This window comes from Pyrgilauda ruficollis, unplaced genomic scaffold, assembly GCF_017590135.1.
Source record: "Pyrgilauda ruficollis isolate IOZ18807 unplaced genomic scaffold, ASM1759013v1 scaffold97, whole genome shotgun sequence".
NCBI lineage: Eukaryota > Metazoa > Chordata > Aves > Passeriformes > Passeridae > Pyrgilauda > Pyrgilauda ruficollis.
The window spans coordinates 1,520,299-1,548,197 of NW_024531821.1; the positions used below are offsets into that span (position 1 = coordinate 1,520,299).

The 27,899-nt window shown below is 47.4% G+C and overlaps 5 protein-coding genes and 1 long non-coding RNA gene across 6 annotated transcripts in view; 2 read left to right on the forward strand and 4 right to left on the reverse strand.

Moving 5' to 3' along the window:
* The window catches only part of CREBRF (CREB3 regulatory factor), a 25,838-nt gene extending 24,742 nt beyond the window's left edge, over positions 1–1,096 (reverse strand). Inside the window, exon 1 of the mRNA XM_041489856.1 lies at positions 989–1,096. The gene's annotated coding sequence lies outside the window, so the exon portion shown is untranslated. The remainder of the gene's footprint in view (positions 1–988) is intronic.
* LOC121365604 (basic proline-rich protein-like) overlaps positions 1–1,096 on the forward strand; it is a 6,539-nt gene extending 5,443 nt beyond the window's left edge. The window contains exon 2 of the mRNA XM_041489946.1: positions 15–1,096. Within this exon, the coding sequence (XP_041345880.1) occupies positions 15–1,096 (1,082 nt within the window). The remainder of the gene's footprint in view (positions 1–14) is intronic.
* Positions 1,097–1,378: 282 nt separating this feature from the next.
* Positions 1,379–2,526, forward strand: LOC121365562. Its single transcript, XR_005957033.1, has 2 exons — positions 1,379–1,495; positions 1,602–2,526. It is a non-coding gene; the product is annotated as an uncharacterized LOC121365562 (long non-coding RNA).
* Positions 2,527–3,653: 1,127 nt separating this feature from the next.
* On the reverse strand, positions 3,654–13,682 carry ATP6V0E1 (ATPase H+ transporting V0 subunit e1). The gene is made up of 4 exons (XM_041489858.1): positions 13,526–13,682; positions 11,825–11,872; positions 6,701–6,827; positions 3,654–4,158 (listed from the first exon to the last, which is right to left on the reverse strand). The coding sequence occupies exons 1-3, from the start codon at positions 13,627–13,629 to the stop codon at positions 6,734–6,736; spliced, it is 246 nt and encodes an 81-aa protein (XP_041345792.1). The 5' UTR covers positions 13,630–13,682; the 3' UTR covers positions 3,654–4,158; positions 6,701–6,733.
* A 1,157-nt stretch (positions 13,683–14,839) lies between these two features.
* Positions 14,840–19,660, reverse strand: RPL26L1 (ribosomal protein L26 like 1). The gene is made up of 4 exons (XM_041489857.1): positions 19,517–19,660; positions 18,556–18,728; positions 17,245–17,385; positions 14,840–15,012 (listed from the first exon to the last, which is right to left on the reverse strand). The coding sequence occupies exons 2-4, from the start codon at positions 18,721–18,723 to the stop codon at positions 14,884–14,886; spliced, it is 438 nt and encodes a 145-aa protein (XP_041345791.1). The 5' UTR covers positions 18,724–18,728; positions 19,517–19,660; the 3' UTR covers positions 14,840–14,883.
* Positions 19,661–20,987: 1,327 nt separating this feature from the next.
* The window catches only part of ERGIC1 (endoplasmic reticulum-golgi intermediate compartment 1), a 56,995-nt gene continuing 50,083 nt past the window's right edge, over positions 20,988–27,899 (reverse strand). Inside the window, exon 10 of the mRNA XM_041489866.1 lies at positions 20,988–24,775. Within this exon, the coding sequence (XP_041345800.1) occupies positions 24,668–24,775 (108 nt within the window). The 3' untranslated portion in view covers positions 20,988–24,667. The remainder of the gene's footprint in view (positions 24,776–27,899) is intronic.

Below are 27,899 nucleotides of genomic sequence, written 5' to 3' on the forward strand. Positions count from 1 at the left end.
CCCGAGCCGCGCCCGCCGCTCCGGGAACCCGCCCGGCCGCCCCCGGCCCCGCCGCGCCCGACACACCGCCCAGGGAGCCGCGTCCCGCGGGGGGCGGCCCCCGCACGGCGACCCCCGTCAGGGCTGCGGGCAGCCGGAGCGCACCCGCCCTGCCCGGGGGAAGCCCCTTCGCGGGGCCGCGGCTCGCAGCCGTCCCGCCGCTCTGTCGTTACATAAACGGCGTGCCGGAGCGGGGACGGTCCCGTCCTGCCCTGCCCCGCACTCGCAAAGCGGTGACCCCTCTCCGCCAGCTCCGCAGCCTTCGGAGCGGAGCCGCCCGTCGGGCACCAACACACCCCGCAGAGACCCCGCACGGCCGCGGGTCAGCCCCGGCCGCCCCGGGCATTCAAACAGGTCGCAAACGGAGGAGGCGACTACGAGCCCGAAAGGAGGAGCAGGAGCTGCCGAAGCCTTCTCTCGGCTCCCGGGCAGCCGCTCCGCCCGCACACCCAGAGCGGCCGCGCTCCCCGGGCAGGACGGCGCTTTCCTCTCCCCGGCGCTCGCTGCGAGACTCGCTTTCCTTGTAAAGGCACGGGCCGCTCCTGCCGGGCGGAGGCTGGAGGGGGCAAAGCCGACAACTCTCCGCTCAGCCCGCGCTCCGTCCCTGCAGCTCCTCCTCACCGCCCCCAGCCCGGCCGCGGGCCCCAGAGCCCCGCTCCGGCACCGGACACCCCCCGCGCCCCGCTGCTCTCCCGCGGCCCCGGCAGCCACACCCCCCCGGCGGGCGAGCGCAGCGGAGGGGCCGCTGGCACCATCCCCGTCCCGCCGCCCTCGGCAGCCGGGCACACACCTCGGTCCCGCTCTCCCTCCGTGCCTCTCTCCCTGCAGCCCCCTGCCCGGCGCCGCCACCGCCTCCTCCCACCGGACCACCCGGGCCCCCCGGCCCCCAGCGCCCTCGGTGCCGCGCAGCCCCCCGGAGCCCCGCGGTCCCCCCGAGCCCCTGACTCACGGTGCTCAGCGGGGGCCGCAGCCCCGCGCGGCCCGGCCCGGCCCCTCCATGCGGCCCCGGGTTTGTTTGTTTATGTCCCTTCCTGACGGGTTCCCGGAAATCGCGTGACTCGACCCTCACGTGGCCCGAGGGGGCGGGCGCGCGCGGGGGGCGGGGGGGGAAGGGGGCTGCGCCGTCCAATAGCAGGGGGCTGTCTCCGTCACGTGACGGCGGCGCGGCGCGCGGGGGGTATTTAAGGCGGGGAGGCGGGTGCCCGCGGGCAGAGCGCGGCGGGGCGGAGGCGCGGCCGCGGCTCCTGGGGCCGAGCTGGGTTCGCGTTCCGCAGTCCGGTCCTGCTCTCTGCGGCCCCAGTCACGCACTTATCCCCTGCATGGTCCGTCTGCCTACCTACAGCTCTGTAATTTTTCCTACTGTCTTCAGCTACATGCACAACCACCTTTCACAGTGACAGGTGGCTGGCCTGGACTGCTTCAGGCACAACTGGAGAAATTATTACTAATAAACATGGTAAAAAATAGAGCCACCCGTTCTTATGTTGCTATTTGTAAAGAACGTCTTCTATTCTTCAAAGAAGTTTTTGCATTTCACCCCAATTATTCTATTTTTGCCCCAGAGAGTCCATGACATTTAATTCTGGAAACAAGGGAGCAGCCACCCACCTCTGATAACTCAGCCCTTCACAGGAATAAAATGCTTCCATGATTTCCACTAGAGGAAAAGTAAACTTCTATAGAGTCTCCAGGACAATTTCTTGTGAGGGGCAGGCAGAGATGCAGATATTTGCATTTCCTAAACAATATGAACAAAAGCAGTTACAAGCATTTGAAATGACCCTGACCTGAATTCTCACTCCACACATTGCCAGAGTTTATGACTTCAAAGTCTTCACAACTTGACTGTGGAGTCAGCTTCCTTCACCTTCCTCATTTTTTACCCAAATATATTTCAACACAGGCACAGGTTTTCCATTTCAACCACAAACTTCTTTCTTTTATACTTGAACATTCTGCTTTCTCTTCTGCTGTCAGACAAGAGAGGGATGTGTGATAAATGCTCTGGTACCTGCACTGTTTGTTCAACACCAGTGGCTGAATCCCTCTGTTCTCATTTCCTGCAGTCATGCAAAAAAAAAAAATAAAAATTATCCCAAGCAGTGTCAACTCCTGGCACACAAGGAGCAGACCATTCCCCAGCCACCATGCAACATCCAGCAGAACACACACAAAACATTATTCTTTCAGCTTCTTCAGTCATTATTCTTTCAGTTTCTTCAGTCTTGCTACCACCTGGCATCTCCTTCAGAGGAAATATTAACCACTCTGGAAAAGGGGAATGTCTTTCTGGGAAGCATCTAGGTGAAAATTGCTCTATGGCTTCTTTGTCCTGGCTTGGAATAATTCTTTCAATTCAGCACCAGTGAGACACCCCATGGGAACTCTGTTACTTCTCTCTTCTAGAGCAAGTGATAGCTTAGAACCTAAAATAGAAAGCTTGTTAAAGACAGTGGTAACACAATAAACAGCACTCTTTGTCACTGAGTGTTTTCTCTTGGGGTATTTCACTTCAGGCTAAATACGCCAAGCAGATCAACATATTTCAAAATCTCAAATCTGTCAATGTTATCTTGGAGTATTTCTCTCCCTCTCTTCATAAAATGTCAACATATTTTATTCTCCACACACTTCATAAATCAAACAACAACTTTTAAGTTTTTATATGATCACTTGGTTTCAATTTTCCTAGGAATTATTTGCTACAGTCTGTGTAACATGACAGGGTACAACATCTTGCATGGTAAAATACAGCTCTTAGAACGTAATGTGACAAAAAAATTCACTATTCCAGTCCCAACAGCTGCTATGCTTATTTGTAACAATGGGCACGTTCTTCTTTCTTTTGCAATTCACACTGTCCAGTTTTGGATCTGCAAGTTACATGTCAGGATCTTGGAATTTCCTGTGTAGTAATGAGTGCTGTCCCACTGAACAAGTTAATGGTGCTATCCAAGAGGGAAAAGCAAATAAAATATTAACCATTCCCTTATGTCCTTGTGCTTAACAATAAAGGGAATAATTGTAATTTATCTGGATGTGAGGCAAGGAGGCACTCAGGGAGCAGCACTGATACCCTCTGAAGCTGCTCCTCAGCAAACAAATGCCCAGATCCATCCCAGCTGACACTGAGCAGCCTCAGGATCCTCTTGCCTACCATGTGCTTTCCCAGGTCTGCAATTCCACATGCAAGGGTCAGGTCAGTACAAAACTGGAATATTTGCTGTTCAATTCAAACCATTTGCTCCTGTAATATCCTCCAAATGTGCCAGGGATTAAATCAGCCTCCTGTCACAATCACAGTGAAGGCTTCATCCAAATTAACCACGTTACCTTTGCTACTCTGAGTCCCCCTCAGACAATGGGAAGTTTCTGGAAAAGAGGCTCTCAAGACAAGCATTCACTTATTCCTGCACCTTTCAGCAGTTTTAAATTGAAAATTTAATCCTATTATAGATCTACCCCAGAAGTCTCAATACAGGCAACAGTTCCCCATCTATTCCTACTAGTTAACTTCATTACAATTTATCCACAACATCTAAATATCCTCAGCTCAACTCCAAGTATCCAATTAAACCCACAGAAAAATAACAGTTAAACATGGCACGAGAACGTTTTGTATCAAGCAGAGGATTAGTTTTATTTCCAGGCATGAGAAATTTAAGGCCAGATTTCTCAAGAATACAATTCATTTGGAAAAAAAAAAAATTGCCATCAGCACATGGTACCACTGTTTCTTCTCTCCTCACACAGTTTATTGCACACATTTTTGTCCAGTGCAAACAGAACAGGGGTGAACAGCACAATGACAGACAAGCTAAGACCTGCAAATATAAAGAGTTATTACAGACAAAATGAACAGGAAACGTGATTCCATGACCCGTAAAAATAGAAATTTTCATCACATCTGGAGTTAACAGTCAAAAATTGACAGTACCAAAGAGGAGTATAAATTTCATTAGGCACTCTGTTAAATGGAATAGTAGGAAAGAAACACAGGACTTTGAAGAAGCCACTTGAAGAATGTTAGAAAGGTTAAGGCATTACTGCAGGCTTCATATCCAACCAGCTACAGAAAAGGCACCTTTGGGTCAGTGGAGGTTTTCATCTCTTCTTCACCTGCAAAGCAAGAGGCACCTTCATTATTCCTTCCATGGAGACAGTTTGCTAATTGAAGGCCTGGCTGTTAGGCACAGCTATTTCCATTCCACAAACACACTGAGCAATGGTCAAGAACTGGACATAATTCATCTGTGGGGATGTTTTCTTGGCAGTTTCATTTCTGAAGTTACTGCAAGTAGTTATAGTTACATTATAAGCTGGTAGAACAACTATTTCCCTCAAATGTTTTCATTGCTGTAACAGCACCCAGCGAGCTGGATGACAGCCCTTCTCCACTTGCACAAAGACAGCTCCTGCTCTGAGAACACAGCCTGTGAATTCACCAAGCTAAGGAGAAAAGGCACTGCTGGATCACAGCTTGGGAGAGTGCACAGCCTGGATTTACTGTGGCTACAGAGCTCTGTGTGCTCTTGCACGCTGCCATCCAAGCCACTGCCGTGGTGATGTATCAACTGAATTGCTATAAAATCATCCCTTGGATGGGAGGGAGACTGCCTGAAAACAGAGCAAACTCGTGGAATTTGGCACAGATCAATCAAGCCAGCATATGCAGAGTTCCTCAGCAGAACACGAGGAGCTCACTGGAGCATTTTCAGGCTGCTCAGTTAAGTAAAATGGGTTTGCTTTAATCATCTTTATTTTTAAGGATCTTTCCACTTTGGGAGTTAGCACTTCATTTTCTTTGCATTTTCCATACTAATCCACCCAAAACTCAACTGAAAGGAACAGGAGGCAGAAACAACTATAGTACATGTCCCCCTGAATGCTGGAAAAGCACAGCTCAAAATCCAGAAATAACTGGTTGCTACACTGATGGGAATCCATGCAGTGTCAGAGAGACATCCCAGCTCTTATCAGATGGAATCTCACTCACAGCTCCTGTCTAGGCACAAACTCCACAGGAGCAAGGACAGGACATGGAGCACCTCAGCCCTGCAACAGCACTCAAACAACACTGCAGGGGTGTGACCTGGGACAGCACATTTCAAGCAACAAAGAACAGATATTTGAGGATTATTATATGCTTTTACTTTTATAAGCCTTTCCTTTTCAGAGACAACAACCTTAATTTTATTCCAAAATCAAGCCAATAAAATCAGATGAAAGGTTAAAACAAGCTCCTTCATGTAGCAAAACAGCATGTGCTGAAATGCTCCATTAATGAGTTTAAAAACGACAGCTCCTCAGAAACTCTGCAGTCAGCTTCAAACACACAAGGTCTCTCTCTTCCTTGGTACAAATTTAACTCCAGTTCTCTGGAAAATCCTCCACTGGAATGGAGGGGAAAGGCCTGGTTCTATTAGCAGGAGTCCAGAGGTTGTGTCTCACCTCCTGCCTCTCCTTGCTGCTTTCAACACACAGACCACGAAACCCAATTTTTATGTCCAGATAACTCCAATTTCAGATCCCAGGCAACTGAATCATCCTATGGGATTCAGGGATCTTTGTGCCCATTACCAAAACACACTGTTCTCTGTTTTAGCTAACTAATTATATGTTAGCACCCAAGCAGTGAAAATGCTCCTAGGAAATTCTGCTTGACTGACTTAGCTAATTACAGGCCTGGAGTTGAAGCAGGGCCAAGTCTACCTTTAGCTTCTGCCTGGTGCTTAAAACGAGCTGCAGACACACACACGGGCCCAGCCTGACAACATCCCAGTTCCCAGGAAGCCTTCTCTGAAACTGGGGAGCAAATGTCCAGGATGCTTCACAGAAAGCATTTAACAGAGCTGTAACATCAGCTGTCACTGCCTGCTGCACTGAGCTGAGACTGTGTTGTACAAGGACAAACAAAAAATGTCTTTAATTATTCAGATACCAGCTTAAAAAGTATAATCATGGCTGCTTGTTTCCACATTTCCTTCATTTGAACATTCAATTCCAAATGCTGCCCTCCTGAACAAGCCCAACAGCATTAAGGTACTTTTAGTACAATTTATTTTTGCTGGCCATGTCAAAAAGCCCAGGAACTGCAAGAACCACATTCCAGCAGCAGTGCCCTGATAGCAACCACCAGGCTCAGCCGGGATTAAAGCTGCACACAGGCTGTCATTAAAAACAAAATAAACCACCAAGCTGTGAGCTCAGGAGATAAAGAACATTCTAATGGCAGCTCCCATTCCAACTTCCCAGATGAATGAGGGCAACGCTGTGTTGCCTTGGAAATCAGGACAGGTCTTAGATGAAATGGTAGCAGGCTTGAGGAGAGGTTTAACAATTGGTAAAGATTAGGAAATCCACTTATGTTACTCAGTCCAATTATATCTTTTTTTGGAAGTAGTGTTTTGTTCTCCTTACAAACCCCTGAACACAGCACTACACGACAGGATAGAAAGAAAAATGACTGTCAATAATTCAGTTCAAGCTTTTCACATATCCAATCCAGACTAACATCCAAAATGTTTTGTTGCAGCCTACACAAAGGCAGATTTCTCCTACAAAAGAGCTACAGTGGGTTGAGCACACTGCTCACATTACTATTCAATCTCTCCTGAAGCTTTAACACACCAAATATATCAATAAATCTGACCATACTCACCTGCCAATGAACTGCAGCACAGCACAGGCATCCTCAAGGCCAGTGATATCTGAGGTACCAGATTGTTTCATTGCTTAACTGAGGCCCAAAGAGAGGGTTGAGCTGAGCCAGAATTGCAATCAGCCAACTGCAAGACAACCCCCCAACCCAACAGAGACAAATGAGCCAAATGACAGCTTGTGACAGTGGAAAGGTTGTCCAAACACGAGGCCTATCAGAGAAGAAAAGGCTATTTGAGGAAGGTCTAGGTTCAAATAAAAATTCTACTCAAGCTCAAACACAAGGACCAGCCACCAGCAATGAAGTTATGGCACCAAATCATTCTGCAGCCAAAATAGATTGTCCTGGTCAACTGAAAGCAACACCAAACCACCTGATAGCACTGCCCTCACACCTCTCTTTTGACAGGAAAATGTTTTGAGACACATGAAACTCAGTATTTGGGGGCTCAGAAGATGAAAACATAAAAGAGACAAGAGCTGTTTTCAGTGCCTTTGAAGCATCCTTTAAACAACAACCTCTGAGAAATATCCTCTCTCTCATTTGCTTCTCAGTGCACGACAACCTGCCCTTGCAGACGTGGTATATTGTTCAGAGACTTAACAAAAGTGAATTTAAACCTGGCACAGAGGTCAAGAAACAGGGACCCGAAGCAAAAGGGTACAAAAGAACACCAAAAAAAGATCAAAAAAGAACCCCACAAGAACAACCCCAATATGACACAAACCCCAGATTATCAGCACAGCAGCCCTGTCACCGGAGCAGAGCACAAACTAACACTGCACAAGCCATGGCCAGAACTGAGAACAAGAGGAATGTAGTTTGTGGAAAATATCCAGGAAAGCTAAACAGAAATAAATATTCCACTCTTAAAAGATGTATTTGCTTTGTAAACGTTACAAGAATCAGAAAAAAGCAATGGATGCTTCCACGGATTTAAATCTATGTTAAATACTAACTATATAAACACATTTAGTGAACACACTGGCTCATCTGTCTGCTATTTCTAGAATGCTTTGTAAGGAGGAGAAAAAGCAGAGCAGCTTTGTAATGGGAGCTGCCACAAATGTATCAGAGTGCTTAGGCAGTCATGGAAAATTCCACACAAACCTTGATGCTCTGACCAGCAAACCAAGTGCAGGTCGGCTGCCTGCAACAGCCACGGCAAAGATGTGGGTCAGACTTAAAGAAAACACATCAATCCTCTTCAAATTTACCAACATTTCTTTGCAATGCCCCTTTCAGTTTGGCACGGGGTAGAACTCCAGCTAAAACAAGGAGCTGAGCCTGCAGCAGTTCATCAGTCACACAAGCCTTGGGACACGTAGCAGGCTCTACGAAGGAATTAAAACATCAGCAAGACACCACTGAGAGCAGCCAAAAACCTTGAGGTTGACACGTTTCTACTTTGCTGTCCAAAGCACTGACAACAATGTATTTTGAGACCATGATGTTAAATCTACTTAAGGGAAAAGCAAATCAGCTCTTAAAATTATGAGGGAATTTCTTTTGTGAGGGTTAACTTTTCAGATCCAACAGACAGATCCAAAGAGCACTGTGCCATCTGCCTCCAGCATCCTGAAGTAACACAAGTGGGAGGAGGGTAGAACACTAAAAGCCTGTTAAAGCACATTATTCCTTTTGTCATTGCAGAGCAGGAGGGAACTCCTTGCACGAATCTCTCACCTCTCACTGCTTCCCGAGCTCAGGCCCAGCATGGCTGTGAATTAAACAAGCTGGGAGCACATTGAGAAGCTCAGCGTGTGGAACCAGGCTTTGGGAAAAGCAGCGTGGAGGTTTCAAAAGGCATTTGTTGGGGCCGTGCTGGATACCCGAGCTCGGAGCAGGGTGGCATTAGGGCATCAGCACACTCCTCCCCCTGCTCTGCGAGGGCTGAGGAATTTAAAGCAGTTGTTAGGCTGCAACTGCCTCGCATTCAAGGTAAGTCACGAAAAAGCTTTTCCCATGTTGTGTTTAAGTGATGCTGCTTTATACAATAATCCAGCGTGACAACACAACAAAATGCAGCATTCAGTAAAACAAACCTCTGTAGCCAAGATGCAATGTTCCAGAGCTGCTAAAAGCAGGTATGGCATTCGAGCCACCCACAGGTCCTTAAATTCTACCAGATCCCACTTAGAACAGTAACTGTTAATTATCAGCTCAGACAAGGAAATTAAAGTCCCTTCTGTTGTAGCAGAAAGATTTTTTAAAAGGTCTTCCCACCACAACTGCCATCTGTCTGTGCTCGTGTTACAAATTAAGGTCCTGCTATCTCTGTTTAAATGTCAATTTGGGCATCCATATTTTAATCCTGTTAGAATCAGTAACAAATAATATGATTTTCCAAGCACCCTGTCCTCTGTTAGGACATGATGACACTGTTCAGGAACTGCTTTGTGCACAGCAAAGTAGATTTAGCCTCTGACAGTATCTCACAATATGGTGTAACCTCCAATTTCTGCAGCAGTAACGCCCTGGACTTTGCCTTAGATTTTATGAGGTTCCTGAGTGGTTTATTCTTCAAAAGGCTGCTGGGTACAGGATCTGTACACAAATTAGATGCAAATATCTTCCACAGAAGAACCAAATGAATCCCATGTAATCAATATGGTTATTCAAAATGATCACTGTTAAATCTAAATACAGAAGAAACAGCTTTAAATTGAAATGTGATTGACTTCGAATTAATTTCAGTGAAATTCAATTTGTCAATCAAGTGGTGTTTAATGAAGACAGGAAATTGTTTTTCCCTATTTTCAACTGGAAAAATAACTCAAAGAGTATAAAAGCAGGTCTAGCAGAGACTAAACAGCTGTAGAGAGGAGCACAGGACAGCACAGCCACCTGCTAAGGACACACAAATACCTGGGACAGCAGAAATTATTTCAGTCCTAACATATCTAATGAAGAATCCCCAGAAACAATTCTTTGGGCTTCCTTCAAGGCTGGTATAAAAAAAATAATCTCTTTCTTTAACCACCCAAAATTAAGGTCTTAAATGTTTTCAGTACCTCCTCCCCAAAAGGAAAAGATTGCAAGAACAATAAAGTTCCATATGTTTGAATAAAACAGAAGGAAAAAGGCTGGACAGGATCTTTTGAGATCCTTTCCAAACAGGGCTGTTCTACAATTTTATACAGAATAAATGAGCAAATAAAAAATGAAAGACTTTGTGATGAGGCAAGTTCTGTCTTGGAACATGATGAGAAAAATCTGCTTTTTGTTGCATTCTGGCAAGCAGACACTACAAATGCAATTTATGTGGCTGGGTACAACTACAGAGGGTTGAAAACATCCTAAGAGTTTGCTGCTTTTTTTTTTAAGTATAATTGAAGAAAGCCAAAGGAAATTTGGCTTTCAGAAAACAAGTTAGAGACCAAGTTAGAAATTTACCAGAGAACCTCTGGACATGCAAAAGAGCAGTTTATAAAACATGTTAATAACAGTAGGCTTTATAAAGGGTCTGTTTAGATAAAATAATCAAATAAATCTACAAGTCAGTAACACTGTAAATTGGAAGAGTTCACGGAATTTAGCCAAAAGTTAAGAAATTCTACAATAAACACATTTCACATCACAATCCAGAGGATGCTGCAGATGCCACATGGCCTCTGCTTCAAGGAAAACTCTCCTTCAAACAATACAGACACCAAACTTCATGGATTTTAGAAGAGTGGGGCATTATTTCTGTAGAAAAAACCCAAGTGAGAACTTTAAATAAAACCAAAACAAAGCTAAACCCTTCTCCTAATTAAAAACCACCCAACTTACTGTAACATAAATGCAGCAACCCAGTAAAAATCACCAAAAAATTGTCCTTTCTTAGCCAAACATTTGGGACCTCTTGTGAGACTGGGCTCTTACAAACTTCATGTGCAGGGCAAGGAGACCTCCACAGCTCTGAGATTCCCAAATGTCAACCCCAAATTCAAGCTGCTTGCACAAATTCTCAAATTTCTATATCCACTCAGCAAAACTCAGAACTAAAAACTTCTGTGGATACAAAACAGAGCAATGTTTGCTGGACTTTTACAGTTAAGCAAGAGTGAATTCTTAGGAGTTCACACATCAAATACTTTGAATAGAAATAAGTTTTTTATTATTAAACTGATACTAACCCTGGATATCACATTATTAACCTAAACCAAACCTGTGTAAGTTGTGCCACAGTATAACCCAACAGGCCTCTCCTGGAACATGTCAACACTGAGATGCATTTCTCTAAATGTTCATTTTAAATTCCTTTGAATAGCACAAATAATGCCTAAATAGTTCAAGAAAGTACAAATGGTACTCAGGTTCGAATAGAATCTCAAATAACAATTTTTATAACAATTTAACCCTTAAGATCAAACCAGAATTTTACCACTTTACTCTCCATAATAAATTCTTTCAAAGTTATTTCTGCACAGCAGTTTTTTACAAGATCAGTCTTCACAGTCTTTAAAAAGAGGGAGAGAAAAACACAAACAAGCTTTGTCTTGCACTCTCCAGCTACAGCTGGCTTAAATCCTGATAAAAAACCATTATATGAAGAACTCTCAACAAGTCACTTTGTAATTGCTACTAAATCTCCTACAGAAAGGAGGCAGCCTCAAAATACACTGTGCATTTAAACAGAAATTGTCTTAATATATCAAAGTCTCACTAAAAACCCACCATGCAGCAGCTTTTCCACCCACCACTCTACCAGATTTTGAGAATACATTAAAGGAATCTAAAAGCAAAACTGTTCAGTGGGTTTGAGTTAGTATTACCTCAGAATTAAATATAAAGTGGAAAGGAAAAAAGGCAAAAAAAAAGCCCTGAGAATCAGGAAAATCTTAGAATTATCATTATAATTGTGAGCAAATGAGGCAGGGAACTGGAGAGGAGGAACAGCAAGTCCATGCAGAGGACAGCTCACAGTCATGTGTCAGAAACAACAGGAGGAATTCAGGTTCCTTTTAATTCAGCATTTTCCAATTTCTTCAGCACACTGAAGGTCTTTAGAACTCAGAATTCCACGAGCTGTCAAAGAACACATGACACATTCAAAAAGCTTCTGACTGCTCTGAGGCTGTAAAAAAGGAACAAGAGGAGTGGGCCTTGCTGAAGAGGCAGGACATTGTTTGTACTTACAACAGGTAGCAGCAAACAGCACAGGTCACCAGCATGGTGTTGATAACTCTGCCAAGAGGAAGGAGAAATGTGATCAGGTGTGGTGTTGTGACCCACCACAAGATCCACAGAGAAAAAGCCCACAGCAAACAAGGACAAGTTCCACTTTGATCATATGAAAGATGACTCAACATGAATGTTCTGGCTTCTTCCAGCTGAGTAAACTGCAGAGCTCAGATCTGCAGGACTGACACAGCTCTGCCAAACACTTTACAGCTGGATTTAACAAAATCCCTGTGAACAGCAGCAAAATCTGATGCAGTGTCCCTCACATTAGTGAACCACTGAGGCTGGATGCACACAATAAATGCTCTCTCCATTTGCACAATTCTACTTCAAGAAAGTTTTAGTGTCAAATTGTCACTTTTAATTTTACATTATGAATGAGGGGTTTAAAAACTGAATACAAAATAAAACCTCAAAGCTGTAGTGTAAAATTTTCCTTTCTTGGGGAAGCACAGCTGTGTCAGAAACCACTGGAAAGCTGAAAAGAAGGAAGAACCAAGCTCTTGAAATTGAAAAGGGTAAAACTTCAGCTACACACACACAGATGGGTCTGAAAGGGGAGAGGAAACGGGATTTTTTAACAGTAATTTCTGCAGCTCATGGAACTCAGTGGTAAAGTGTTGGGCTTTTTTCTTTTCAAATTATAAAAAGGCATTTCCATCTATGTATTTCCTCCCCCAACTGAGTAACAAAACCTCATGGCAGGTCAGTAACTGCTGTTGGTGAGGCACAGAATTCCCACACTTCCATGCCTGGGAGCCATTTTTCCAAGGTATTTCTGAGGACAGGCAACTTTCCAGGCATGGAACACACATCACGTTTGACAGTGAGGCAGGAAATATCAGAGCTAGAGGAATGTTGAGGGTTTAGATAAAGAACTGAGAGAAAAGACAGTTGGTACCTGTGGAGTAGAGGGAGTGTCAGAGAGAGGAAGAGAGATTAAGAAGCCATTATCTCCTAGAGAAAAGAGAAAGACAAAAACTTGTCTGCTTTTTAATCTGAGCAGCCACAACCACTGCAGGAAAAACGCGAGCTTAGAAGCCCTGCTGCTGTCCTCAGCTACAAGGGCACAGCACACATTTCACCCAGAAATCCACCTCTGCAGCCTGCCCAGCCTCACCCAGCGTGAAACCAGAGGACGGTGGAGTCAGTTAGGAAAGGTCAAGTAAGGAAAGAAAGAGAAAGCTGTTGCTCAAATACCACCTGACAATGAACCACCTTGACACAGGACGTTCTGCCAAGACCTTAAACCTCATCTCGTTCCACCCCCTGCCATGGGCAGGGACACCTTTCAACATCCCAGGGTGCCCCCAGCCCCATCCAACCCGGCCCTGGGCACTGCCAGGGATCCAGGGGCAGCCCCAGCTGCTCTGGGCACCCTGTGCCAGGGCCTCAGGGGAAACCCAAACCCGCGAGGGGCCCCGTGGGCACCGCCCGGCCCTGGCAGCCCCAGGGGCCGCTGCTCCGCTGCCCCTCGGCCGGGCCGGGCCCGTCCGTGCTGCGCCAGCGCCGCGCCCGCGGGGCTGCGGCGGCCCCGGGCCCGGGCAGCCTCGGGGCGCCTCAGGGCTCCGGGGCCGCCTCCGCCGGGGCCTCCCCCCACAACCGCGGGGGATGGAAGGGAAGGTGCCCGGTGCCCGCCGCCCCCCGGTCACTCACCCGCGGTTCGGCCCCTTGGGTACGAGCCAGGGCAGGACGCCGCCGACCACCCCCCAGAACACGCTCATGACGATGATGGGCACCGCCAGGCCGCCGTACGCCATGGCCGCGCTCTGAGGGGAACGGGGGCGGGGCCTCCCGCCACGCCCTGCCCGGCGCTCACCAATCAGCGCTCGCCACGTCACCGGGGCCGGCGGGAGCGCGCGGTGCGGGACGCGGGAGCGCGCGGTGCACGTGCAGTGGGATCGGGGCTGGGATGGGATCGGGATTGTCATGGGATCCATGATGGGATCGGGGCTGCGATGGGATCGGGATTGTCACGGGATCCATGATGGGATCGGGGCTGCGATGGGACTGGGACTGTGATGGGATCGGAGCTGCCGTGGGATCCCCGGCCCAGCCCGGCCCCCCATGCCCATCCCAAACAGGCTGCCGGGTAAGGGGACACGAAGCTCCTGCCGGGTAAGCGCTGGCTCTGAGCTCCTCAGGGAACCGGGACACGATTCCACAGAGCAGCTCTGCACCTGGAAAAGTCCCGGTAATGAACAAACCTCACGGAATTCCTCAAACACCCACTCAAGGTGAAGAAATTTCGTACTGAGCAGCACGAGCTGGAGGGACAAACCCCCCGAGGCTTCATGAGAGAAACCCACCCACAGCCCACCGAACACAGCTTCACTGCCAGGCCCATGAATGGCTCCTAAAACAATTCTCCTCGATTGCCAGCATCCTCTTTTTTAAATTCCAGTTGTTCAGGCAGATGAATTTCTGTCTCTCTGTAGCAGCAATTAGAGGGCATTTCACTGAGCCAGTCAATTCACAACTGCAGAGCTGTTTTCAACAAGCAGCTCTCAATTATGGAGGTACAAAGTGCCAGGAAAGATCTCCTCTCACAGAAAATTCATCCAAAATAGCACCACCAGCAGCGCTGAGACTGCTGCACCCCATCCCTTCCCAAACCAGTCAGCTCTGCCTCGTCAGCACTGCTCATACACCCCTTTCTCCTCATTAATATAAGACCCAAATTAATTACATATACAGTGCACAGAATGAACACGTTAATATTAAGAAAACCGTGGACATATCTAATGAAGAGACAGAAACACAATCACTGTTAAGATGGATGTTTCAGGACTGCACTGCTCTTTCAGGTTGGTTGAAGCATTCTTTACAAGGAGAAAACTCTTTTTCTTAGCAGTAAAAACAGGTATAAAGAGCTTTTTAATTTAGTGTATTTTTTACAAAGTCGAAACAAAAGTAGGAATATTTAAATGCAGAACACATGAAGATTTTTGAAAGAAGACACACAAGAGGTTGAATTTTAGCAGTTTTTTTAATGGTGTCAATCAGGAAACCAGCTATTCTTGCATCTTCTCGATTGTCTCCTCCTTGTACTTGCCCTTCTCCTTGCCAACCTGGCGGGACTTGGCTTTGCGCTCCAGGATCTTCTTGCGGTCCTTGTCCAGCTTTAGCCTGGTGATCACCACCTGCAGAGGGCACAGAGACTTCAGGCTATGTAGCCACGACATTTTATGAAAATCCTTTGCTAGGATTTTTCTCCTCTTCTAGCTGAGAAGCCTCAGGAAATAAATGTAAACAATTAACTGTCTGATGGCTGTGGAATGCAACAGCCAATCTGTGATTGGGGCATGGTTGTTTCTAATTAACGGCCAGTCACAATCAGCTGGTTGGACTCTCTGAGAGTGTCAAGTCTTTGTTATCATTCCGTTCCTGTTCTTTCTAGCCTTCTGATGAATCCTTTTCTCTCTATTCTTTTAGTACAGTTTTAATATAGCATTTTCATATAATATGTATCATAATATAATAAACCAGCCTTCTGAAACATGGAGTCAAGATTCAGATCTCTTCACTCGCCCCCATAAGGCTCCCTGTCCACAGGGAAGGGCAGCAGCCAATGCCAAACCCACCTGGGCCACAGCACACAGCTGATCCCAGCAGCACAAAGGAGGAATCAAAGCTGCTTGGACACTCCAGGAGCAGCCACAGCTTCTCCAGGCACCCTGTGCCTCACCACCCTCCCAGGGAAGAATTTATCCAACAATTCCTGCTCCTGGCTTCTCAAACTGGCAAAGAAATTGGTACAGGTATTGAAACTGGTGTTACTGAAAGCACTACCTGGAAAACAGAACTATCAAATCACAGAAATGCCATATAGGCACACTTCCTCCTTAATTCCCTGTGCATTCAGGTCTGAATTGTAATTCCCACCTCTTTGCCCAGGAGATGTACAAACTGTTCATACTGCAAGTCTGTAACAAAACATTCCTCTGCTCTCTGCATTAATAACCAGAATCTTTATGCAAAGCTTTACTGAGGTCTAGCTCCCAATTAATAAAAATTTTCCCAGTGAAGAAGCAGCAGAAAATTCCATTTTTCTCACTGCTATTCAGCACACAGATACATGCACTGGCTCCACCACAATGTCACCTTGTCAGATGTTGTGGCTGCACACAAGTCGTGATGTTTTGGAATAATTCTGCCCTCCCTCTGCTGAACACACCAACCATTTACACCACAAAACCTGTTACAACTGGATTTTTTCCACCAACACTTCCATCTTTGTGCCCACGTGGCAAGGCTGAGGCAGACTGAATTTATCTGCTTCAAACCAGATTTTGGCAAGTTCTTGTGTTTAGTTTGCAATGTTTCCTGTTATGATCTAAACAGGCTTTGCCTGGTTTTCACCAGCTCTAAATACCTCAGGCTAAGCCCAGGTTCAGAAGTATTCAGTTCACAACTGCCTGCAAGAACAATCACAACTCTGAGCATGTGTTTAAGCCTCTCCAGCACCTCCTCAACCAGTGCAAGTGCCACACTGCAAAGATGAAGGATTGTTCTAAATGATCAATTTTGTACTTTGAAAACATCAGCCTCTTCAAAGATGTATTTGAGCAAGATAAAGTTTCTAGCAAGTTTCTACTCCTAGAAACAATGTGGTTTCAACTCACATCTCTGCTCATGACACCCTAACATTTCCTTGAGGCAACATCTCCATTTGTTATTCACAGAACCCCACAATGGGTTGGGTTGGAAGGGACCTCAAAGCTCATCCAGTGCCACCCCTGCCATGGCAGGGACACCTCCCACTGTCCCAGGCCACTCCAAACCCCAGCTTGGCCTTGTTGGACACGGCCAGGGATGCAGGGGCAGCCACAGCTGCTCTGGGCACTGTGCCAGGGCCTGCCCACCCTCACAGGGAACAATTCCTAATTCCCAATATCCCATCTGACCCTGCCCTCTGGCTGTGTGAAACCATTCCCTTTATCCTGTCCCTCCAGGTCCTTCTAAAATTCTCTCTCCATCTTGTTGGCTCCTTCAGGCACTGTGAGGCCACAACTGTGTCACCCCAAAGCTCCTCCTGCCCAGGTGAACAATCCCAGCTCTCCCAGCAGAGCTGCTCCATCCTCTGCTCCCTGGTGCCTCCTCTGGATCTCTCCAGCAGCTCCAGCTCCTTCCAGGGCTGGGGCAGCTCCGCAGGTGGGGTCTCACCTGGGGGGCACAATGCCAGCCCCTTCCTGCTGCCCACTGGGGACCAGCCCAGGCACAGGGGGCTCCTGGGGCCAAGACAGGTCCAGCTCTTGGCCAGCAGCACCCCCAGACCCTTCTCCCAGGGCTGCTCCATCTGCTGACCCAGGGGCATTCCCACCACTTGTCAACAGGTCCCACCCAACCCCAGAGCAGCCCCAGTGCCCCCGTACCTTGCTGGGGTGGATGCCCACGTGCACGGTGGTGCCGTTGGCCTTCTCCCGCTGCACGCGCTCGATGTAGATCACGTATTTCTTCCTGTACACCTGCACCACCTTGCCGATCTGCTGGCCCTTGTAGTGTCCCCTCACCACCTGCACACAGCACACACACACTGAGCTCCAGAACCAGCCCTGGAGCAGCCAGCCCTGCTCACAACCCAGCACTGAGCCACCCAGCTGAGCTGCACAGGATCCAAGCCACAAACACATGAGTGACCTGACAATTTCAGCATTACTAACACAGAACATAAAACAGATCAGGATTGTGCTTCCCCCCATTTTCTCTGCAGCAAACCGTAATGAGGGAGCTCTGTAGCTTTGCAGCCAGGTGTTGCCCTGTTCTTCTAAGCCTTCTGATGTTTACATTCTTGTAATGAACTTTCTCATGCATTTTTATGTAAATAATTATCGTTTAACATTCTTCTCTGGAGGAAGAGAAATTTGATGGGCTGTTGTCTTGTCCAGTGTCATTGGAGAGGTGGCACTTTTATCCTCCAATCCACTGTCACTTTTGAAAATTTTTAAATGTTGGAGTCAGAAAATAAATTTCCCTTCTTTTTACCCTGGAGGTTCCAGCATGTGTGTTGTTTTATTTAGTGTCCTATAGCGACAGCCAGGTTTCAATTTTTAACAGTTTTTACCCTCATTTTTCATCTATCATTGTTTTATACAAAAAAAGCCACTTAGCTTGGACTCATTTCTAATCCAAACTTTCAAATATCACAGGTAGCAAACAGTCTATAAGAAAACCCAATTCTTTGCTTTGTGCTTTATTGCTGAAAGTTTTCAGTTCAGCACAATGATCAGTGCATGCAGCTGAAGTGCAGCACACCTGTGCCATCCTTATCACTGAAGTGAATTTAAATGAAGTGAATTTAAGAAACACTTGACAGCCCAACTCATGACATGATTAACTTAGATTATTTTCTGTCATGCTTAAGACAAAGCTCCAGCATTAATACCAGTTTGTCTCGTCCTTGCCTTTTGCACAAGCTGCACATGAAAACCGAATCCCAGACTCAGCTGGCTTGAAAAAGACTTCCAAGATCATCAAATCCAAATTATGCCACATCCCCACCTTGGCTCCATCCCCACCCTGTCCCCAGCCCAGAGCCCCGAGTGCCACCTCCAGCCCTTCCTGGGACACTCCAGGGATGGGCTCTCCAAAGCTCCCTGAGCAGTTCCAAGGCCTGAGCACCCTTTCCATGGGGAAATTCCTGCTGGAAACTCCCGGGAGGAGGCGCAGGTGTGGCAGGGCAGTACCTGGACCTCGTCGTCCTTGCGGATGGGCATGGAGCGCACGTTGTACTTCTGCCGCAGCTCCTTGGACAGGGGCGAGGACATGATTTTCCTGCGGATGTGGGAGGGGGCATTGAAGTGCCTTTTGCGGTTCTTGCTGCGGTCCGAGGTCACAAAGGGGTTGAACTTCATTTTGGCTGCAAAAAAAAAACAACAAAACATAGCAGTTGGAGAGGTGCTGCAGCACACACACACTCCATCACCCACGCCCAGTCTGCTGCGGCATAAAAAATAATTTTAACTGTTTTAAATCCCAGCACTGGTCAACAAACCCTGATATCCCTGACTCCAAATAAGTTGAAGCCTCTGCCCTGCTGGCAGTGACCCTGTGACTGACACACGTGCACATCACACCGTTCTTCCAGCCCGAGGCTCCCCGTTCCCAGCGCCCAGGACACCTGCATGCTGCCCTGCACCGCTCTCATTTATATCCATCTATAAAAATGTGTATTTTGGGCTTGCAGAGGGAACTCGCACTGCTCCAGCACCGCCAGGAACGCTCCTCGCCACAGCGTACAGGTAACACATCTGCAAATCCAAGATAATTCTGGCCTTTCCTAAACTTTTACAACTGCGCTAGAGAATTGCCAGTCAGGGCACCACTGATCCTGATAGCAAAAGGTAAATTAAATGAACGATAAATTAAATTAAAGGGCGGTTTTGCTCAACTCCCCAACTTCTGAGCGCACACCCTGGCACGTCCCGGGGCTGGGCAGCGCTAACTCAGTAACGCACCAGGGCAGCGCAGCCTCAAGGAGGCCGAGCTCCCCCCGAGCCCCAGCTCTCCCCGTCCCGCAGCCCCGGGCGGGCTCTCGGCCACCCGAGCCCCTTCCCGCACCCCGCCGCTGTCCCGCGGAGGCCCCGCCGGCCGGAGATGGCCGCGGATAGCCCCGATGGCCGCGGATGGCAGCCCCCGGTGCCTCACCCGCTGCCGCCACCGCGCCGCCCGCCCGGAAGAGGAGCCAGAGGCGCTTCCGCCTCCGCTTCCGGCCCGGCCCCGAGCCGCGACCCCTGGCGGCCGGAGGGCAGCGCTGCAGCGGGGACAGAGCGGGGACAAACCCGGGACAGAGCCGGGATAGAGCCGGAATAGAGCCGGAGCGCATCTGGGTGAGACCCAGGACACAGCTGGGACAGAGCCGGGACACAGCTGGCACACATCTGGGCACCTTTCCTGGTGCTCACCTGAGCATCACACCCTGGGCACTGTCCCGGTACCGACCTGGCACCATCCCCGGTACAGAGCTGCTGGCACTGTCCCCAGTGCCACCTGGGCATGTCCCCAGTGCCACCTGGGCATGTCCCCAGTGCCACCTGGGCACCCCCTGCCCGTCAGTCCTGCCCTGCTGTTCACCAGCAGCTCCTTCTCTCCATGAATGAGGCTGAAACTGGTTCCTCCTGCCCTGCCCTGCCCATGTCCCTGTGCTCCAAGGGACACCAGTGACACCAGTCCGAGGGACACCAGTGACACTAGTCCCATGTCCCTCTGCTCCAAGGGACACCAGTGACACCAGTCCCATGTCCCTCAGCCCCAGGGGACACCAGTTCCCCTGCCCAGCCCCTGTCCCTGTGTCACTGTCACCTCTGTCCCTGTCCCCATAACCCAGCTCACCTGCACAAACCATTCCCCTTTCAGGTGGATGTGGCCCAGTACATCTTTTCAGGACACAACTTAATTTATTCTCAATGAAAATTGGCAGAAATTAACCAATTAATTGGCTTGGCTGGGTTTGGGCTGGGTTTTTTATAAAGACAGGCTGGAAAAGTTTGGGACTGAGTTGCAGCAGGCTGGGATTTGGACAAACACCTTCCCCAGAGCCTTTATTTGTCATTTACAGAGTGAGAGACTTCCAGCAGCATCCCATCACGTGTGGAAATGAGAGTTCAGTCACTGGAACAGGCAGGGTCTCTTCCTCCACAAAGACCTTCCCAACATAAAGGGAATTTGTTTCTTAAGATGGTGCAGATATCCTGAGCCCAAACTCACTGTGCTGTAACCCTTTACTGTTCCATCTTTAAAAATTGCCTCAGACTTTTGTTTCTAAACAGTTATGAAGCAAGGCTAAGTGGACATTAAAGGAGGGGGGGGGACAAAAATGGGATTATTTCACATACCAAGGAGCACAGTGACTAAAGCCAAACCCAGCAAGTCCCAAGCACAGTCCATTCACCTTTCCTTAAAAAAAGGAGGTTGGGACACTTGGTACTGTACAAAACCCAGCACTGAATGTCCAGACGTGACTCAGGGCTGATTACAAAAGAGCCTCGTGCTAACTTTCACCACAGTGACCTGTGATTTCATTGTGTGATAACGCTCAGTTCACTGAAATCATCATTAAAAACAAAAGAAAAAAGCCCCTTTGGATTGATTTTGCAACAGGAGTGTGACAAGAAGCCAATCAAAACACGTAAGAGTTTTATTTTTAATTATGGAACTAAAAAGGCTAATAGTTTATTAACATAAGGTTGCAAATTAAAAAGACAAATGCCAGAACTCCTTAACAGTCTCCACTGTAGAAATGTAAAAGACTTGTGCTTTAAACATTGCAGTACCAGACACGGCAGGGCTGCTCCTCCTCCCTGCCCCTCTCCCACACCCCAGGGACAAACTGACACCCCCAATCTGCAAATTAAAAACTCTTGTAAAGCAAGAGACTCATCCCAGCCAGCCCCAGCCCCAACAGCCCCGTGTCACACAGAGAAAGAACAATAAATGAGAAATACTCAGGAGCTGGTGGCAGACAGGGCCACCTACATTGCAAATCTCATTTTTCACAGCGCAAATCAATGCAAGGATTTGAGAGATCAGATCAAACGTTCACAGACTCATCTCTCCTGGATTTTTGTACCCCATTTCCGTTTTGTTTTCTTTTAAAAATCTTCTTCAGCAGTCCAGATACTGCCTAGAATACATCTAATAACTTTCCCTAGAGCTAGAAGTTTTTAACTCCACCACTGCAAAGCATCCTATGCCTCAAGTTCTCACCGTAGGGTGGAGTCTGCAGTTACAGGGAATAATTTAAAGTGGGAGTTTCAAATATTTCCTAAAGGGATGTCTTTTTTGGATATCCAAATTCTTCAATAAAAACACTGACTTGAAATGGCAAAATCAGAACCCCACAACTCAGGGTTTCCTTCTGCTCTGACTCCAAATTCTTTTGTTTGCAAGGACGTTTAAAAGCACCACTAAGCTCATTTTCTCTTCAGAAAATTCAGAATAAAAGTGAGATCTCATGGGTGCAGAGGCAGTAAGTGCCTTGCCTTCACAGCTGGGGAGGTGAAGAGCAGATTCTGCTGCAAACACACGATGCAGCACCGCGGTGTGACCCTGCAGGACGAGCTCACCACAAAGCCCAGCAGCCCCAGAGGGTGGCCTTGGCTTGGCAGCTCTCAAAGGCTCAGACCTGGTTTACAGAACCAAGGACAGACTGTTCCTCCTGCCAGAACTTGAGAACAATTTGGTTTCCATACCTTGCAAAAAAAAAAAACAAACCCAAAAAAAACCCCCAAAAAAAACCAAACAAAAAACCAACCAAACAAACAAACAAAAAAACCCCAAAACAAAACAAAACAAAAATACCCCCCCAAAAAAGTGATTTATTACCTTATTGCAGGGGATGTTTTGGCAGAGAGAGCAGGCACGCTGAAGTGTGTTACTTCCAAAAAAAAAAAACCCCAAACAAACCAATTTCACTGGTCTGGTTTAGAGAACTGGCCTGGACTGCACAGGAGGCAGTTTAATACAGACAGGGAATGGGAAAAAGGATGGGAATAACACACCAGGGGACACAAAGAATCTGCAACCACCTCTGTTTGTGTCAAAGAAAGTGTACCAGAGGAGAAATTTCAGAAAATGAACTGTACTGCAAAGATCTCCCCTTGCCCAGCTCAGGAGAAGGATGCACTAAATAAATCTCAGTGTAAGGAAGATGCTAAAATATAAACAATCTCATCATTTTAATCCACTGTTCCCAAGCTGTCAGCAAAGACTCAGCAAATCCAAAAGGAAAAATGAGGACATTTTAGGTGTGAGTTTCAGCTGGTCACACTGGATTAGAGGAAATCCTTCAGCCAGCAGGAGAAGCAATTGCCATGGAAAATCCCACATCCAGAGGGTTCCACTCGCAGGCACATGGACACACACCCCAGATGAACCCAAGCATCTCATTGAAAAAGTTCATTTTTGTAAAAGGGGAAAAAAAAAGTTAAAAAAAAAAAAAAAGAAAGTAAAAAAAAAAATCTACCCATACATGAACAGGTGCAGGAAGTTGCACAATCCAGTTTGCACCTAAAGGAAGAGCAATCAGTCCAGAGAAGAACAAGGAAAAATTCCAATGCTGTCCAAAGTCACTACAGGGCAGAGCATGGCAGGGGGAGAGGAGCTGGCTGCTTCTTTTTGGTGGGTGGGTAAAACTGGCTACACCTTCCCTGCTTCCAAAGCAAGGAGAAAATTTGAACAATCAGGAATTCTTTTGAAATGCATCTGACTCTAACAATAACACTGAATATTCAACAATTCGTATCATCACAGCATAAAGTTTGGATATTCTGCCTCCAGGAAAAGGCAATGGATATCATCCAAGAGAAACCCTGCACCCATCTTAAAATTTACAGCACTGAGTTCAAGATCTTTATTTTATGACTATTTTTGTTTAATCCATCCTGAAAGACTTAAAATTTGTGTATCCTCAGCTCAGACATTCCCAAGGCATGCGGAGACTGTCACTACTCAAGGAACACTGATGAGGCTCTGGAAAATGCACTGGTGGGCATCTGGTCTCATTTTTGGGACCAAATGACATGCAAGATGCCCCTGGCAGGAGTTTTCCCCTCACACCTCTGTGTTTTGGAGGCTCCAGAAGACAAGGCTTGAAGGAAGGGACAGGGAAGCTCAGGAATCTTTTTAAAGGGATCAAACAAAACTCCCAGCAAGGGTCAGCCTGTGGGAATGCTGCCCTGTGTACCTGTGGGAGAGCAGGGTCAGTCCAGGGCTCAGAAAAGAAGCCTGGCTTGAGTTTTAAAGGAAAAGGGAGGCACCTTAAATCCTGAAAAGTCAGAATTCCTGTGTTTGACAGGTGTATTGAATACACACACACAAAGCAAGAGAGGAAGCTGTGCTCATCCACCCAGAGGGCTGCACCATTTTTCTGAGCACAGAGAATACAAAATCTTTTTTCAAAAAAAACAACAACAACAATAATAAAGCAGAAGTGCAGAATCCAGACTTTTGGGTGGTCTGTGTTTAGAAACAGAAGAAAGAAAAGCTAATGCTGTAAAGACAACTATTCCCTTTCAAAGCAAAGGCCACATAAAACTGTGTTGCTCAGTTTGGTTTTTACTTCATGCCACCTGTAAACACAAGACTGGATATTCAGTTAGTGGGAAGAAATGAAACCACTTTTACATCCAGAGTAAAAGAAATGCCCTCCACTGCTGGGATCACAGATTACCTAGGAAAAGGTAGCTGGGGAAGGCTTCCTGGTCTTTTCTCACTTGGTTAGAAAGGTTGTATCTGAACAACTGAGCTTTCAATAGAAGCACAAAACATTTCTTGGTGTTATTTCTGCCCTCTGTCTCTGAGGTTTGCTGTGGGGACTTTTTCTTTCCACTCCTCACCAACAGACACATCACCTTTTTGGCACCATGGGTGGAATTTCTTCCTCATGTGTAATTCTGCCCTATACAAAAGTCGATTGTCTGATCATGCAAATGCAACAGAACTCCAAGAAGTGCCACAAGACAGTTCAGCTCTTTGCCATCTACTCCCTAGTTTGTACACTGCCATGGGAACCTCCCAGAGGACAGACTGCCATCCTCACTTAGATCTCATATGGCATTTCAACCTCTCTCTCTGGGGGGAGGGAATCAAAATCCACACCCTGATTCCACTGATTTTTCCCTCTCAGAGCTCTGAAATGCATGGAGATTTCTTTGATTTGTTGAAGACGTCTTCACTGACCAGCCTGATTAGAGAAAAACATACTGATTCAATCAAATAGAAAATAAAGACAAAAACAGGTAGTGGTAGGTTTCTCAATCTTTGCTCCTGTCCTTGGAGTCGAGGGTAGAGTTTTCATGGTTACTGCATTTTGCCCAGCTGGATCTTCTTCCAGGCCTCTGATGCTGTGAAAATGCAGGAGTCGAGGATCCCAGCTACAGTAAACGTTCCTCCAATGATGGCACATATCTGCAATTACAGAGACAGGAAACATCTTTGTCAGCAAAGAGGGGAACTTTTACACAGCCTGAACTGCAGGAGGGATCCTGCTGCTGGGGTGTTTTCTGGAAGCACAGTGAGAACAGCACTGGGGACGGAATTCCACGAGGATCACTCACCAAAACCATTCCCTGCAGTGGAATAAATGAGTGCTGAACTCCTCACAGCCTGAGCCCATCTCAAATCCCAGCTCCCACAGCACAGACACTGCTCCTCTAAGGGCTGAACTCCACCTAACTCAGATTTAGAAGCTCTGTGTTGCTCACATCTTCCTATACTGCTTTTTGTTATAAACACCACAGGCTTGTAGTCTTTCCCCCTTTTCACAAGATAATTCACAAACAGGCAGAAGTCTCTGAAAAAGCACGTGAAGGGCAGTGAGTAACAGAGAAACCCAGCTCCCAGTGACACCACAGCTCTGCCTAACACTTTCCATGACAAGGGCTGCTCACAGCAGCCAGCTTAACTCCTTGTGGGACAGAGTTTTCCACACAAGATCTGCATCCTGGGTCAAATTAAAACATGTAATTACTTCCAAGAACAGAGTTAGGGAAAAAATTAATCTCCTGATTAACGTTAACAGCCTACTTCACTTCTCAAGTGCTACAAAAACACACAAATGTTCTGTGTATTCTGTCAAACCAGAGTCTTTGTGGAAACAGAATCACAGAGTCATTTAGGCTGGAGGAGACCAACAATACAAAATATTTCCCTGCTACAATGGCTCACTGGTTTGGGATTACTCTCTCCTTCAGCTCCTAGCTCGTAACAAATCCCTTTTTCCCAGGCAGGCCCTGGTCAGGAGATAAGCTCCACATCCTGTTCCCCTTCTCACAACCCCGTTGTTCTTCTCAGAACCACCTCGTCCTACACAACATGAAAGACCAAATTAAAAGAGCACCACAGTTATGAAGTAAAAAATGTGGGAGTTGGGGAGTTGGAAGTGTGCAATTAGAACATGGCTGGTAACATTTTTAGGTTAGGTTGTGGTGTGTCACACTGCCTGGTGGCACCCTGGGACTTTCTTCCCCTCCTGTGGTGTTTGACTTCTGCCTCCCCACCAGGTGGTTTGCATGAAGCCAGTCTCGAGCAGAACTCAGATGTTTTTGCATCAAAAATAGCGTGGCAGCAGGAGCAGGGTGTGATTGTCCCCTGTGCTGGCACTGCTGAGGTGACACCGTGGGGGCTGTGGTGAGAGACCCTGAGGGGCTGCAGCGTGCCCAGGGAAGGGAATGGAGCTGGGAAGGGGCTGGAGAATCCCTGAGGGAGCTGGGAAATGTAATATAAATGTTATAAAAGTGCAGCACAGCTGGCCCAGAAGGGAACTGGTGCCACACTACACACACCCAGCCACGTCTCTGCTCCCACACGGCACCCCATGGGCAGAGTCAAGACAAAAACCAACGTGAGAGCAGCAGCAGCAGCGCTGAGGGGATGGAACAAACTGCTCATTAAGGGTGAAGCAGTGAGAACCACAGCTCCTTTCCATGTGCATTTATTACCAAGATATGAACATTACTGAGCTCAGTGAAACAAGGAGCTGCAGGAAATTTGGCTTTTGCAGGACACTCAGCACTCCAGCAGATCGAGGCTGCTAAAACCAGAGCAGCAGCCTGAGGCAAAGGCAGGATTTTTAGGGGACAAGTCCAGCTCCTGCTCCTGTACCCCCTCCCTGCTGTCCCTCGGGGTGTGACACAGGGTGACTCCCCGGGGAAATGCCCACCATGGAGCTGGGTTATTTCAGCTCAGCTGACGGGAGATGTCACACCACAAACACAAACCCCGTCCAACACGCAGATTCTGCATCACAGGCAGGAAAATCTGACTTCAGCGCAGCAGCACAAGGGGCTGGGGAATAGAAAAAAAATCTAAATTCATCTGCAGAGCTCTGTAGTGCTGAGTGGGGATGAGTCACACACACCTGGCACTGGCTCGGGGCCTCCTGCACACACAGCTTGGAGTCCTGCTGACGAAAGAAGGGCTGGGAGGGCTGGGGACCAGTGCTGGGCTCCAGGTCAGCACAGGAGCTGCACCAAATGTTCCTTCATCACCACAGCTCTGATAGGGGAGGAAGGCATCAGGCACTTCTCTGGGTTTAATGGAATGAATTATTGGCAGTGATCTGCCTTTAGCTCCGTGAGGTCTGTGGGACTCAGCCCCAGCCATGGAAGGACAAAGGGACAGAGACAGAAGTGGAATAATCCCAGCAGTGAGGGCTCTCTGGACATGAGGAATTATGTGGGACTCAGCCCCAGCCATGGAAGGACAAAGGGACAGAGACAGAAGTGGAATAATCCCAGCAGTGAGGGCTCTCTGGACATGAGGAATTAAACCTGAACAGAAGGAGGTCACAGCAGAGTGGGATGCAGGCTGGTGCCTAAAGGAAAACACCAGGGGACACACAGGAGGAGGCAAGGCTGCCAGCAAGGTGACAGAAAGGCAAGTGTCAGACACATGACTGTGCTCCTCTGGGATGTCCCAAAGTCTCAAAAGGACTTTTAAAGTCAGAGGGGATCAGTAGAACCCTCAGGCAATTCCTAGGAAGGTAAGCTGCAGAATCCCACCCAGAGATTTTCAGCACATTTTGCATTATTTGGCTTTAAAAATGCCACAGGACTGTGACACCTGTCAGTACCAGCTCCCATGGCTGAAATTACTCTGCCTGCAACCACTCTGCTCCAGTTCCCACCCTCCATTACTTCCAGTTTAACTTTTTTTCACACCTAGAGGCCAGATGAGTCCTCTCATACCAGGAAAAAAAAAATTCTTTGGATTTTGAATGTTTCAGCAGAACTTTGGCTGCTTTTCTGCCTGCTCTCCCCTCCCAGCCCCTACACTGAACTCTTGATAAAACCTTCTTTCAGTTTGGCTACTTACAGGAACTCATGAATTTTCAGCAGTGAAACTTTTCCCCTTGCTCCATAACCTCAACCAGAAGGTCTTGAATGGCTTCTCTTTATGAGGGATAAGTTGATTTTAAGCAGTGCAATCTGACAGGCAAAAAACACCCCTGTGTTTAACACTCTGCCAAGTGTCTGTGCTTAACTCCAGGATCCCTGACAAACTCATGGAACAGTGACAGTGGCAGCACTGA

Bases quoted from the DNA above. Each gene is read 5' to 3' on its own strand.
- ATP6V0E1 (XM_041489858.1), bottom strand. From the start codon at position 13,629: ATGGCGTACGGCGGCCTGGCGGTGCCCATCATCGTCATGAGCGTGTTC. The intron at 11,873-13,525 runs GTGAGTGACCGG...TCCTCTTGGCAG, and splicing joins CCCAAGGGGCCGAACCGCGG to AGTTATCAACACCATGCTGG. The intron at 6,828-11,824 runs GTAAGTACAAAC...GTTGTCTTGCAG, and splicing joins GCTGTTTGCTGCTACCTGTT to TTGGCTGATTGCAATTCTGG.
- RPL26L1 (XM_041489857.1), bottom strand. From the start codon at position 18,723: ATGAAGTTCAACCCCTTTGTGACCTCGGACCGCAGCAAGAACCGCAAA. The intron at 17,386-18,555 runs GTACTGCCCTGC...TGCTGTGTGCAG, and splicing joins GCAAGGACGACGAGGTCCAG to GTGGTGAGGGGACACTACAA. The intron at 15,013-17,244 runs GTACGGGGGCAC...TGCCCTCTGCAG, and splicing joins TGGGCATCCACCCCAGCAAG to GTGGTGATCACCAGGCTAAA.